The following is a 14,548-nucleotide window of genomic DNA, read 5'->3' as shown; positions in this document are numbered from 1 at the left end:
TATTTGGATTTATAACTTATATTATTACATTCAATTACAGAATATTTTGTCCTTGCTTTGAAAGTCATCACTAAAGAGCAGCACTTCAATCATATTTAAATGTGTCTTTGACACAGATTGTAACGGAACCTTAAAGTTCCTGATATTCGCCTCAAATTACCTCTTAATTGGCTTCAAAGTTAAACACACCTACATTAAGTATAATTCTCAGTTTTAAGCACTTTTTTTAATAGTGCCTCAAAATATCAAATGGGAAAATGTGTAGATTTATTGTGCAATAAATTAATTGAATGGTTGTCGTATTTGACATTGCATAAAGGTAGTTCAATTATAATAAATTACGTTTACTGCATATAAAGCTCTGGACTTACCTAGATAACAAACTGTCCTTCACTGCAAACATCGCTGCAACAACCCGCTGCTGCAGATACACTCTTTACAACATCAGGAGGATGCGTCCCCAGCTGACCCAGAAAGCCACGCAGGTTCTGGTCCAGGCTCTCGTCACCTCACGCCTAGACTACTGCAACTCCCTCCTGGCTGGTCTACCTGCATGTGCCATCCGACCTCTGCAGCTCATCCAGAATGCAGCGGCTCGTCTGGTCTTCAACCTTCCTAAATTCTCCCACACCACTCCGCTCCTCCGCTCCCTTCACTGGCTTCCAGTAACTGCTAGAATCCACTTCAAGACAATGGTACTTGCGTACCATGCTGCGAATGGATCTGGCCCTTCCTACATCCAGGACATGGTTAAACCGTACACCCCAGCACGTGCACTCCGCTCTGCATCAACCAAACCGCTCGCTGCGAAGGGGACCCAAGTTCCCATCAGCAAAAACACGTGGGTTTGCTATCCTGGCTCCAAAATGGTGGAATGAGCTCCCCATTGACATCAGGACAGCAGATAGCTTACACACCTTCCGGCGCAAACTGAAAACTCATCTCTTTCGACTCCACTTCGAGCGATAGAATTACTAACAAAGCACTTATATACTAATAAAGGGCTGGCTTATCTAAAGCCAGTTGAGTAGCACTTGAAATTAGGGCCGGGACTTTAACGCGTTAATTAAGATTAATTAATTACACAAAAATTAACGCGTTAAAAAAATTAACGCATTTTAATCGCACTTATTTTTGCACCGCGGAACGTTTCTCACTGGATGAGTTTCAGGCGTACCGATTATACTGGAGCACCAACTAACGTTCATGACTTCAGACAACAACAAACCACAGTGAACAACAGTGGGAAATGTTGTTTTAAAAAATGGACGGATGGAAGCGTCGATAAGAGCACGGTTGTGTGCAAATTATGCAAAAAGGAATTCGCATATCACCGCAGCACATCAAGCCTCAAGTATCACCTCAATGCAAAACATATAGCAGCTAGCGTGGAAGCTAGCGTGGACGTTAGCCTCTTTTATCGCGTTCACACCAAAAGAGCCGGTACTAAAATTAGTTCATGAGAACCTTTTTACCCTCACGAAAGTCCCTGCTAGAGAGCAGAGAGCTGCTAGAGAGCAGGGACTTTCGTACGGCTCTCTTGTGAGAAAAGAGCTATATTTCTGATTGGCTGGGCGGATTGCAAACCACGCCCCGTAAAACTCCCAAAAAGTTTTGTGAAGCCGCCATTTTATTATCCTCGCATTAGCATTATTAGCATTAGCCCAGCGCAGAAACGCAGAGAGACTAATTTATGGCAACACACAATAAAACATGGGAGCGGTGGAGATGAGGAGGTGTCGGCGTTCTGGCAATTTACTCGGAAGGCTTCTCACTGTTCTCAGGTCAAATATGTATATGTGATTAAAAATGCGATTAATTTCGATTAATTAATTACAAAGCCTCTAATTAATTAGATTAATTTTTGTAATCGAGTCCCGGCCCTACTTGAAATGTTTTTGCTCTATGAAACCTGATGAACGCACTTATTGTATGTCGCTTTGGATAAAAGCGTCAGCTAAATGTAATGTAATTTAACAACTTCTATTTTTAAAACATATAAAAAGTGTAATTAGTCAACTTTAGAGGTGATGATTTATCACTTTTGCACAGATTTATATTTACAGACATCAGTGGGGTTTAAGTCTTTATCACAAATAAAGTAAATAACACAATCTTAGGAATCTTTATCCAAAAATAAGGGTTCCTTAAGGATTTTGGTTTCAGGATCAGCCGTTAAAATTCTCAATCAGTCTGTCTATAATATTTTATAGTATAATATAATAATAATAATAATAATATAATATAGTATAATATAATATTCTAAATAATGCTAGAAGTTCAAATCTCCTTTCCCTGAGGAGTTTTTTGTGCATTTATTTCCCTCCGTGCTCTCCTGTGCCCTGCTTAGACTCACACACAGTAGCCAAGCATTGTTACCAAACAAAGGCTAAACTATAATAAACCTGAACCATTAACGGCTAAGCTACTAAGACGTCTAGAGTAATCCTATAAGAAGATTCCACTTATTTCCCAAGTTGACATTGAGTAGATGGAGAAGATTAATTTCAGCACTTAAATGAAATGAAGCTCATTTGAATGTTAAAACTTTAATAAAAAAAAGGAGGTTTCTCTTTCATTGTATGTAACGCATTGACAGGAGTTTCTATTCTGCAGAAAAATGGGATTCTTTTATCCGGGAAACTGAAGACATCAACACGCTAAGAGAGTGTGTTCAGATCTTGTTCAACAGCAGATACGGTGAGTCAAGCCTCTCTGAATTCATATTTTATATCACATATAGGCACTGATTCTCAAAGGTATCCCTGCCCCCTCGAGCTATTGTTCGAGCTCCGTGATGTTCGGAGCTTATCTGTGGATGGTGATAGATTGGGGTCAGTGCCGTGGTTTGATCGCCTTCTCCTCAGGGATGCACACGACACGCATTTGTAGCTGCAGTACACGGAAAAACCTACAGAAAAATGTCTGAAGACAAGCTCAACCAGAGGAGAAACACAGCTGATTAAAAGGAAATATGTGCCACTTATTTGAAGGTATTCAAAAGATGCATGAAAGCAGTCATTCAGTGGATACTGTGGCTACAAGCAAACTGGACATGTTACGACTCATTGGATCTGTTTCCGGAGTTTTAATCAAATCCCACAGCATCGATTATCATCCCCTCGAAGTTTAAATTCTCATTTAGCTGGAATTATACTTACTTTACATTGGGTGTGCATCCCACTGGAGTCTGCTTCTCCTTATGTAAATCAATGTTCCCCTCGGAAAATAATGCATGAATGAATAAACTATAGATGCACCATTTGCAGTTTGATTCCAGTTAGATTTCAATATCTTAAAAGTCCTACTTTTTTCCAGTCCACTGCATCCTAAACCCAAGCATTTTCATTAAATCCTACTTGTTAAACCCTACTGGCACATAGCGCGTCTATATGTGTGTGTTTTCAAACCTCTTATTGCCAATGACTGCAATTCATCAAAACGTTCTCAATTTTTCTGATTTTCTTTTCACTTCATTCACGGTAACAATGTATCATTTCAGGATTTAAGTACTCCATGTAAGGTTGTTTCTCCATGGCTTATTTTTTCAACTTGCAGGCGTTAACATAGGGCGATTTATGTGTCCTAACCTCATGCTGAAAAACGTCCACACTGATGACTTGTATGTGTCGTTAGTGACGTTACTGTCATATGGCATGTGTGTGAATTCCCTGGATCAGGGCATCTCTAGAAAGACCAACTATAACCTACAGTTAAAGTGAATATCTAAGTCAGGGGTGTCCAAACTACGGCCCGGGTGCCAAATGCGGCCTGCGGGACACTTTGAAACGGCCCTCAGCTAATTCAAATAGTATAATGAAATATGGCACACAAATTAAAGGGATAGTGGAAATCTGCGAATTTTGGGTTTAACTTATGTATTTTTATTAAAAATAAGCATAATAAACAATTTTTTTTATTTCATGCGCCTAGTTTCATTTTATTTTCAATTTTACTGCGCCCTCTCAATGAAACGAAATACTTCGGGAATCGTCGGGAATCTTCGGGTGATGACGAGAGCATAGGAAGACGGGCACAAACAATGGCGGACATTCAATAGCATTTGCATGTGAATAGCCAACCTTTATTATGGTACCGAGTATATTGCCATAAATATGATGATTGATTATCAGTAAAAAATTCTACGTGACACAACGACATTGGATTAACCTTGAGATGCGTTTTTATTCCGTTGAACACAACTTTTGATCACAAATCAAAAAAGGTAAGACGTAATTATTGTAATATTTTTGGAACCGGATGTTGTTTACTTTCTCTTTTCTGGCTGATAGCTCCAGGAATTCGAGGTCTTACAGTGATGACATTACATGTGTGGAATCTGTGGAGTCTCAGCTTTAAATCGTATATCTTGTTTGTGCAGTTAAGATAGTAATAAGGGCATTTCTACCGTGTGTTGTGTGTAAAAAAGCGTTAGCATTGTTTCGCTCAATGCTAATTCAAAGGCTTGGTATTACTCTTGTGTTTTTTCTAGCTAACAATTGTTCTTATTGTCAGTTAGCGGAGTTTATTACCTTTAAAAGGGTATGAAACATTAATAGTTTCATAAATGTTAAGAAGCCCTGAGACATGTGAGAGAAAAAAACTGTGGGAGGGGTCCACTGGGGGGACCTTCGGGCTTAACTGGTTAACAATGATTAATATTTGTAAAGGCTACAGGTGATCTTAAGATGCGTGAGCTATGCTTAGGGACCTACCAGTCAAGATTATTTGTGCGTAGGGGTGCATCATCTGGCTCCTGGTCATCCTCGCCATTGCCCATGCCGTGAACCATCACCTCGGGCTCGAACAAATAAGGACGTAATGGTCCATCGTCTGGCTCAATATTGTCACCATCGTCGCTTACTGAACCGTATTCAGATTCAGTTCCTAACACGACATTTTCGTAGGAAAGCCGAGAGGATGTTTCTGACTCGCTATCATCACTGGATACCTCGTACAATCCTTCTTCTTTGTCTGGTATATTTGCCCTTCCACGTTCATTCTGCATAGACGCCATGGTCACTTCCGGTTTGGCCGAGTCGAACATTTCGTTTCTAAAAAACTTCGGGGAAGCTGCAATAAAGTGCTTCTAACATGCGTAAGGCAATTATTATATTTTTTTAATCAGGTGTGATTGTTTTGGTACGTAATTATGCTATATAAGTTAAAACGAAACTATTTGAGGTTCCATTTCCACTATCCCTTTAAACTTGTCATATTGTACTAATTCAATATATATATATCGCAGTATTCATGTGTGCCCACTTTTCAAATAAATTACCCAATAACTTATTTACATAACAAGCTTGAAATCTACCCTTTCTATTTCCTCTCATTATAAGCACTCTGAAGTTTCTGTTTTAAAGCATGAGCTGCAAACTAAATAAATGAAACCCTCTGGAGAGCTGGGATTTAGGCTGTTGTGTTTCTAATAAAGGATTTTCAAGTATCAAGAATAAGTTACCTACATTTGATAGATTTTTGCAAATTATAACTTAACTTATAAGGCGATATTAATCACCTCTATAAGTGGCCCAGCCCTTCGTATATTTTTCTGTATGTGGCCCTCGGAGAAAAAAGTGTTGACAACCCTGATCTAAGTGATACACAATGTACACAATATCTGTTTTTATCTAAAAATAGTTCTCTATCTGTGTTTTACATTTTTGCTTTACTTTTATGTATGCACCATGACATCAAGTCAAATTCCTCGTACGTGTCTGGTTCTGGTTCTGGTTCAGATTCCCTGTCAGTAGCATCACAAACTATATTAAATGATATATTCTAATAATCCTGTTTTCCCACCTGCAGCTGAGGCCCTGGGTCTAGATCACATGGTGCCTGTCCCCTACCGTAAGATAGCGTGTGACCCCGGGGCCGTGGAGATCATCGGGATCCCCGACCAGATCCCCTTCAAGAGGCCGTGCACCTACGGAGTCCCCAAACTCAAACGCATCCTGGACGAGCGCCACGGCATCCGCTTCATCGTCAAACGGTAAACTACGCTTTGAGATCATATATTATATGTTATGTATGCGGTTAGCATGATGGACATTAATCGTTGGGATGAATTTAAAGTATTCAGCTCAAGTAATCCGCAGTCTAGATGTTTGAGGACAACTTTATGACTTGATTATATTTGTTGATAAACTTCACAATAGTTTTCGTCATACAAAACTATGTTATGCACACATTTTTTTCGACATGCTATGCTATGTCTTTTCACATTACAAGATGACATTGTTCACTAGCTATGTACTTTTTTTTTAAATGTTTGGACATACTATACTTTAACTTTTTTTTCATATTTTTCGACATACTTATATATATATAATAATAATAACAATTCCTTACATTTATTATAGCGCTTTTCCAGATGCTCAAAGCGCTTTACAAATACACATTACACGTATCATACATGCAATGGTCATGTACTGTGGACAATACCCATAGGAGCAAGTTCAGGTGAAGTGCCCAAGGACACAACGGCTTTACAGACGCAGCGGCGGCGGGTTTCACCCCTTGATCTGATGATCATTGCACAGCGCACTGCGCCACACCGTCCATCTTCACGCCTCAAAGTCATCGAGGCGCTTTTACAAGTACACATTAGTATCATACATGTACTGTGGACATTACCCACAGGAGCAAATCCGGGTGAAGTGTCTTGCCCAAGGACAGAACGGCCTGACGCAGTGGCGGCAGGAGCGGGTTTCGAACTGGAGTTCCCCAGCACCCCCCTTGATCTGATGATCGGATGTACAGCCCACTGCGCCACCCGTCCCAAATAACATATAATAATCTTTTCTTTTTTTTTTTTTGGGACAGTCTATACTTAGACTTTTTAAGATTTTTCAACATATTATACTATGGCTTTCTTATGGCTTTTTAACGATATTTTTCAACATACTACTCTATACATTTTTCCTATTTTTTAACTTCACTCTTACTTTGTTCACAATATGTTTTGCCTCCTGCCTGGTGTATAATAAATTCTACTTTACCCACCGAGTGCCAATCATTGAAAAGATAATTAAATAAGCAGTCAGTGAGCGATGCAGCGTTCACCATCTGTCTGACAAACGTCTGTTTCTGCGTCCCGCTGACTGGGAAACCGTTCCCACTCGAGTCCCAAATGACTTCCCTTTGCAGCATATTGCTAACGGCTGCTCTCCCATCCATTTGTTTTTCGCTAATTTAAACGAGCCACCATGCCTTGTTTGAGATAACACATCTCTTAACCAATCCTGCGTCGGCTAATTAGTGTTAATAGAATTATGAAAGATTGAAAATGCGATTAATTCAGAATTACATAACATTGTCGCTGAGAGACTTTCCAGATGCAGGCCCTGATGTTTATTTTTTGGCATGTTCCCTGTTGACAGACTGCTCGGTTTGAATTTAAGTGATTGGTAATTATAACGCTTGGCAGCTTCAACTGGAGCCACATTTTTTCATTTAAAGCTACAGACAAGCTACTAATTATGCCACGATCACATGTAATAAGATCAAATAAGTCCAAGTTATAGGCCAACAATTTAACTATAAGAAAGTAAATAAACACTTGCTGGCTTTTGTACAATTACAAATGTGGTTATCTTTGGTCCAGAGTGAAATCTCTTGATAAAAAGATTGGACATTTTAATTAAATTTGACTTAAATATTAATTTTAAGTGGCTGCAACTTCCACTTTTCCAACACTTCATGCCATCAAAATAAATCCTTTTAGCCTCAGCTGTGCTTTCAGGTAAACAATAAGATACCTTAGGACAAGTCAAAGCAAACGTGGCACTAAGGTAACAATACTTAAGGCTAAGCTGTTAAAGTATGTGAGTTCTTATTTGTAAGAATACACAAATAAAAAACAAAGTAAGCAATGTTTAACCTTGTCTCTCTAACTTTTCAGATTCCTCCGTATCTGACTGTGTCACTTTGCCCTAGTGAAATATAATCAACAACTATTTTGATAATGGACTAATTGTTTAATTTGTCGTTCTAACATTTCCAAAGAAATATGGTGTTTAGAATCTCAAATATGGAGATTTACTGTTTCTCCCTGTTTTACATCATATTAAATTGAATATATTCGGGTCTTGGAATGACAAAACAAGACATTACGGAGCCCCTAAAGCAGGCATCCTCAAACTACGGACTCCGGTCCGGATCCGGACCGAACCACCACTGTCTCCGGACTCTGAGCAAATTATACTTTTCATATGTATTATCTCTCTGTATTATATGTGAGACATCGCCACAACGCATTCGCAACGAGTCAAAATTCTCCGCTATGTCCACTGCAAACAGCGCTCTGCATGTCTGACTGTTCCACTGTGTTCCACCTGTGTGTGTCAACGCTTTGGTCCAATCACATTCAGCATCCAGTCAGCGTTTTTTTCCCCCAAACAATCTGCGAATCAGAGGCACAGTAGGGCGGGTCTTCGCGGACTGCGGGTGGGAAAAATGTGTGTGTCTCTTTCAACCTGTCTAAGTCAGAGCGAGAATTAAAAAAAAAAATTCAGAGCGAGAGTTAACAGCTCATCTAGTTCCATCTGTACTGTAGCTAGTAGCCTAGTTTCACCTACCGGGGTGGCAACTGACACCCTAAAAATAGGCCTTGCCACCCCAGCTGCCACCCCAGCTGGCAGCTTTGTTTTGAAAGAAAAGTTGTGGCTCATCGGACATTTATGAGAGAAAGTCTCTAATGTCCGAGTGCAAGTGAATGCAGCACATGATGCACGTCATGTAACCCCTCCCCCGGTCCTGGCGCGAGCGTGGACATATGATTGGCGGCGATTTCATTTTGAACTGGACGGCGCAAAACGAGAAGCATTCGGACCCAAGCGCTGAAGGAATGAGGTATTTGCGGTCTACAATGACAGAGAAGAGACTGTCAGTGTGGCTGTACTCAGCATTGAATCAAAACGCACTGAAGCTGTTGATCTTAATACGTTTGTGAGGCGTTTTGCTGAATAAAATGGTAATCGCCGCATTCAGCTGTAATAGACATGTCAACTTGATGCTCTGCTCACGGATGAGCATACACAACTATTAAGATGATGACCTTACGTGTGTAAATATATTTTTTTCTTTGAGGGGGTCTGCCCCCAAAAAACAGTTTTAAGTCCTGAGAAAGTCAAATCAGACGTTGTGTAAAACTACACTGCCCAGCCAAAAAAAAGTAACCACTTTGATTGAACTAGGCCAGTAGGTAAGGACTTTCCACTGGATAATAACTGCAGTATAAAATAATGCATGACTGAAGTGATGGAGACCATGTTTGAAGGCAAACAAAAAGAGGAAATAACAGGTAAAATCAAGCAAATCCCCCTCTCAGATTCCACAGCAACCAGAAGAACATAAATACTGGCTGGTGATTTGATTAATCAGCTTTGTGATGGAATAAAAAATGCACAGTGCATTTCCTTAGCTGTGGGTGAGTCCACTGACACCACTGACAATGCTCAGTTGCTGGTGTTTGTGAGTTGTTATGATGAGGCAAAGGGGGAGTTTGTTGAAGATGTGTTGGGCCTGACGAACCTCAGTGGACGCACAAGGGGGCATACATTTATAAAGCAATAATGGGAATGCTGAATGAAAGAGGGTGCAGCTACCTTTATTCATAACTGTGCAGCTCTTATACTGCGACTCTGAGGGGTCAAGCACAGACACAATAACAATGAAAACTGCTGCATACAGATTATTTTTGTTTTTGCAACCTCGTGTTAAGAATCTTGTTGCAATTGTTTAAAAGTTTGAATGACCGTAATAAACGGACCTTTGTCTTATTGAAACATTTATTTTGGACCTTTAAGATTTGTATTTGAGTACCCCTGCCCTAAAGGTTCATGGAGAAAAAAAAAAGTATTTTGTGCGCACAAAATACTTTCTCGTGCGCACGATATACTATTTTTTTTCCATGAACCTTTCGGGCAGGGGTGTCAAACTCAAATACACAGTGGGCCAAAATAAAAAATGGGTACTAGTCGAGGGCCGGACTGGTTCAATGTTTATTGCAAAACGTATTGAAATGAACTTATTGCACATATTAAACCTGGAACTAACAAAGCTTAAATTATTGCCTATAAAAGCAACATTAAATAATCAGTTGCATTCATTTCTTATGGCTCTATCTGCAGCTTCTCCAGTCATTTCTTATGAGTACATTTTTCCACAGGCCAACAACAGCTTCAAAAAAAACATTTCCCTCAAAGAACAAACCAAACATGCCCTGTTGTCCTGAGAGAAAGTGCAGAAGGAAACATCCATGTAAACTCAGTGTTCTGCTCTGTGATGCTAGTTCAGATACTTGGCATCTCATCTTGGGTGCAAGCTCATCAATGTTTGGGCTCAGGCTCTCAGCTGAGACAACCATCAGGATGGAGTGAAGGTGTGCGTGCAATATACCGGCGGGCCAGATCTAATAGTAATTAGAAATTATCCTGCGGGCCAAAATTAAATCCACCAAGGGCCGGATTTGGCCCCCGGGCCTTGAGTTTGACACATGTGCTTTAGGGGCTCCGTAAGACATTAAAAGACATAACCAACTTTTCTTGCAGCCTTTCTCAGCCCCAAGCTTATTAAGTCCCACTTAAGATGTAAATCATTAAAAACAGGTCACAAATGTATAGTTTGCGCTAAACAGCTGGATACTGACGTTTTTAGCAAAAGTTATTAAACAATTTAAACTGGGACTACTTTCAGCGGACAGCGGCGCATTAATCCATATGTGTTGCCCTGGAGATTATCCACAGCCGATGGATGTTACTTGTTAGATGCTTTTATCCAAAGCGACTTAATGGCGCGTTTCCACTGCAACGGGTAGCTCGCTTTAAGCGTGCCGAGCCGTGCGGGGCCCGTTTTTGGTTGCGTTTCCAGTTGGCCTAGTTTTGGCCTGGGGCTACTTTTTCTCTGGCCCGACTAAATCGTGGTTCTAGGGCCAGGAACAACCAGGCTGAGTCGGGCTGAGTATGCTAAACTAGAGAGAGAATCGCTGACAAGGGGCTACAACTACAACAAGATGAACATATTTGACCGTGATTTAATTGTAATACACGTTTCAAAATGATGCCGAAGTAACAACATACTGATACCGGTTAGTAAAAACCATGAATGCTTTGACAAGTCTGCAGACAGACGGCAGGCGAAAAACCCTTTTAAAATGCGTGTTTTCTAAATGTAGCTTGGCTAAGCTAACGTTATATATGCTCCGACCGTCCACACTCACAACAACGGCCTACAGACATAAATAAACCAGCGACTGTATTCGCCATGACACAGGCAGTCTGTGATTTGTACTTGTTTAACTTTTGTCAAGTTTCTGAACAGATATGAGGAGCTGTGAGCTCTGAGTGCTAACAGCTAACGGCTGTGTTGTTTTTCTGGGGCTCTCATTGAAGATGACGTCACGGCTCCGCCTACACTGCGTTACTATAGTAACTGCCCCAGTTCCTAAACTGTAATGGAAGCGCAGCATTAAAGTGAGCCGGGCCTAATAAGGCCTAACCAAACCGAGCGAGGCCGAGCGAGGCCTGCAGTGGAAACGCGCCATGACATACTCAACACTGTGGGCAATCCCCACAGGAGCAATTTGGGGTGAAGTGTCTCAGGGACACAACGACATGCTGACTGCAGTGGGGTTTTAACCTGTGATCCCCTGATCCACGCCTCCCTTGCCTTTTGAGGGAAAAGCTACAGTTCCCAGGTTCATTTTAAACAAGAAGACATTTCCCAGCGAGGCTTGTTGATGGGTGAAGTTTCCAAACAAAAAGGCACAGAGAAACTAGAGACCATATTGCAAAAGGATCAGAGGGGCATAAAACGTGTTTCTGTCCCTTAACTATTAATCTTGATCAGCAGTGACCCCGATATATAAAAACAGGTCATCTGGATTAATTCAAACAGGTAGATAATTCACTCTGGAGGGAAAGTAGCCATTAACAGTTCTCTGCAGGTTTCATCTTTTTATTTCAGTTTTTAAGAATTTTTAAACATCCAAATAAACAAACATAATAAAATTGATAAATGAATGAATGAATAAATACATATATTAAAGGGGAAATCACCCGTAAACAGTTCCCTGGTAGTTCAATCTTTTTTATTTCCACGTTTTTATTGATGTTTTCGAGGAATTTTCAAACAATTAACATCCAAAAAAACACATCACATTTTTTTAATAATAATAATATATTAAATAAATAAATAAAAACAGGAAAGCACCCATAAACAATACTCTGTAAGTTCAATTCTTTATTTAAGGGTCTCCTATAATGTAAAAGTCACTTTTTGATGTCTATTATACATCAACATGTGTCCCCGGTGTGTCGGGAACTCACGCAGCGTCAGAAAATAAAACCCTCTCTCTTTTCCTCCGTACCCAAATCTCTAAAAACGGGGAACAACGGAGCTGATCCAGATTTGCGTCCGATATGACGTAATATCTGAAATGTGGACCCACGGCCCTATCAGAAACGTTGCTATCAGAAACAATGCACGACTGTTCTGGACGTAATATGGTCGGTGTTTACATTAGCATCGCTAACACTCAGAGCTAACCTGTACTGGAGAGCATGTGTGTGAAGAAGCAGGAAGTAAAAAGGAACTCACCTTGTGGTATAACCGGCAAGAGAGAAAGCCTTTGAGCTCCAAACTGTTTCAGAGAGAATCCTTGATAATCCATGATATGGCGTTTCATCACCGCAGTATTGAGTCATGGCTGTGGTGCCTGTTGCTGTGGTCCTGGATCATGAGGATATCCTCGTGGATTCATCTTCTTATTACAGACACATGCATTTCCAAACATTTGGTCTACCTAAAATGTATTATCTCTTCGATTTACACACGGCATCTATTGCACGTCTGTCCGTGCTGGGAGAGGGATCCCTCCTCTGTTGCTCTCCCTGAGGTTTCTCCCATTTTTCCCTTTAAACTGTGGGTTTTCTCCGGAAGTGTTTCCTTGTACGATGTGAGGGTCTAAGGATAGAGGGTGTCGTATTGTCATACTGATATTCTGTACACACTGTGAAGTCCACTGAGACAAATGTAACATTTGTGATATTGGGCTATATAAATAAACATTGATTGATTGATTGATTAGTTTAGACAGTAGCTGCCGGGTCCCGCATGAGCTCAGCCCCCTCCTTTTTTTTTTTTAAAGCTTTATTCCCCAAATCAGCACTTTTGAAACAGGAAGTGAAATAGAGGGATATGAGGCATGGCTAGAATGATCTGTTTGGTATTTTGAGCAAAACACTTCATAGACTTTTTTTTAATATATGTTTTGATATATCTGAGACCTATGCTATTGCCTAAAGATAGCATGATAGGTGACCTTTAAGTTTTTATTGATGTTTTGAGCATTTTCAAACAAATAACATCCAAAAAAAACATATCATTTGTAAATAAAAACAAGAGAGCACCCATGTACAGTACCCTGCAAGTGTAATCATTTTCTATCCACATAGTTAATAACCTCAGAGAAATAGCTGTGATCAAAGATGAATTTGGCTCACAGCAGGAGAGGAGCATGTTGTCTTTACTTCACTTCCTCTCAGTTACTTTCAGTTTCTTCCGTGCTAACAGAGCAGTGAGTCATTTGCTGGATTGCTGCACTGAGACTGATTGTTTAAAGAGGAGTTAATGTGCTTATAAAGCTGTTAATGATGACTTGTGCACATGTACACTGCTTGCATCATGCATTTAGCCCTGAGAGCTGAGTGAACTCTGTGTGACTAATGGCCTGTTTCCTCTCTGTGTTTCAGAATGTTTGATGAGAGGATTTTCACCGGTAAGAGTGGGATTCATTTTGCTTTCTTTCGCATTTCCTTATGCATACGAGCTGTGATTTGGCCTCGTTTATAAAAACTGCTGAACTGAGTCTTTAACTCAGTTGTTCTTACAATTCAAAATGATAGGAAAATAATTACAATTCCATTTGTTCTTCAACAAACTGAAAGTTCTATATAAATAGATGGAAATGTAGATTACAGTTAGCAATGATATTTATTTACAGAAACTTCAGAATTTACACTTTTCCATCACTGAATGCCATCTAAAGTAATCCTATAGGCCTCAGCTGTACATACGTTAAATGCTAATGACATGTCAAAGTCAACATGCTAACAATCTTAAAGGCTAATGTTGGTGCATATTTATTCTTCCTTCCTATCTCCCCTACCTTCCCTACCTTCCTACCTACCTCCCTCCTTCCCTAACTACCTACCTACAGTACCTCCCCTACTCCCTACCTATCTCCCTTACCTTCCTACCTACCTACCTCCCTCCCTAACTACCTACCTACAGTACCTCCCCTACTCCCTACCTATCTCCCCTACCTTCCCTACCTTCCTACCTACCTACCTCCCTCCCTAACTACCTACCTACAGTACCTCCCCTACTCCCTACCTATCTCCCTACCTTCCTACCTACCTACCTACCTCCCTCCCTAACTACCTACCTACAGTACCTCCCCTACTCCCTACCTATCTCCCTACCTTCCTTCCTTCCTACCTACCTACCTACCTACCTACCTACCTACCTACCCTACCTACCT

General features: G+C 40.4%; 1 protein-coding gene across 1 annotated transcript in view; it reads left to right on the top strand.

Annotated features, from left to right (window-relative positions):
- gtf2ird1 (GTF2I repeat domain containing 1) overlaps window positions 1–14,548 on the top strand; it is a 56,279-nt gene that overhangs the window by 18,693 nt on the left and 23,038 nt on the right. The window contains 3 exon segments of the mRNA XM_034198736.1: window positions 2,617–2,700; window positions 5,812–5,995; window positions 13,758–13,783. Coding sequence (XP_034054627.1) covers window positions 2,617–2,700; window positions 5,812–5,995; window positions 13,758–13,783 — 294 coding nt within the window.

The sequence above is a fragment of the Gymnodraco acuticeps genome, unplaced genomic scaffold, assembly GCF_902827175.1.
Source record: "Gymnodraco acuticeps unplaced genomic scaffold, fGymAcu1.1, whole genome shotgun sequence".
NCBI lineage: Eukaryota > Metazoa > Chordata > Actinopteri > Perciformes > Bathydraconidae > Gymnodraco > Gymnodraco acuticeps.
This window is presented reverse-complemented; position numbering and strand designations above follow the sequence as displayed.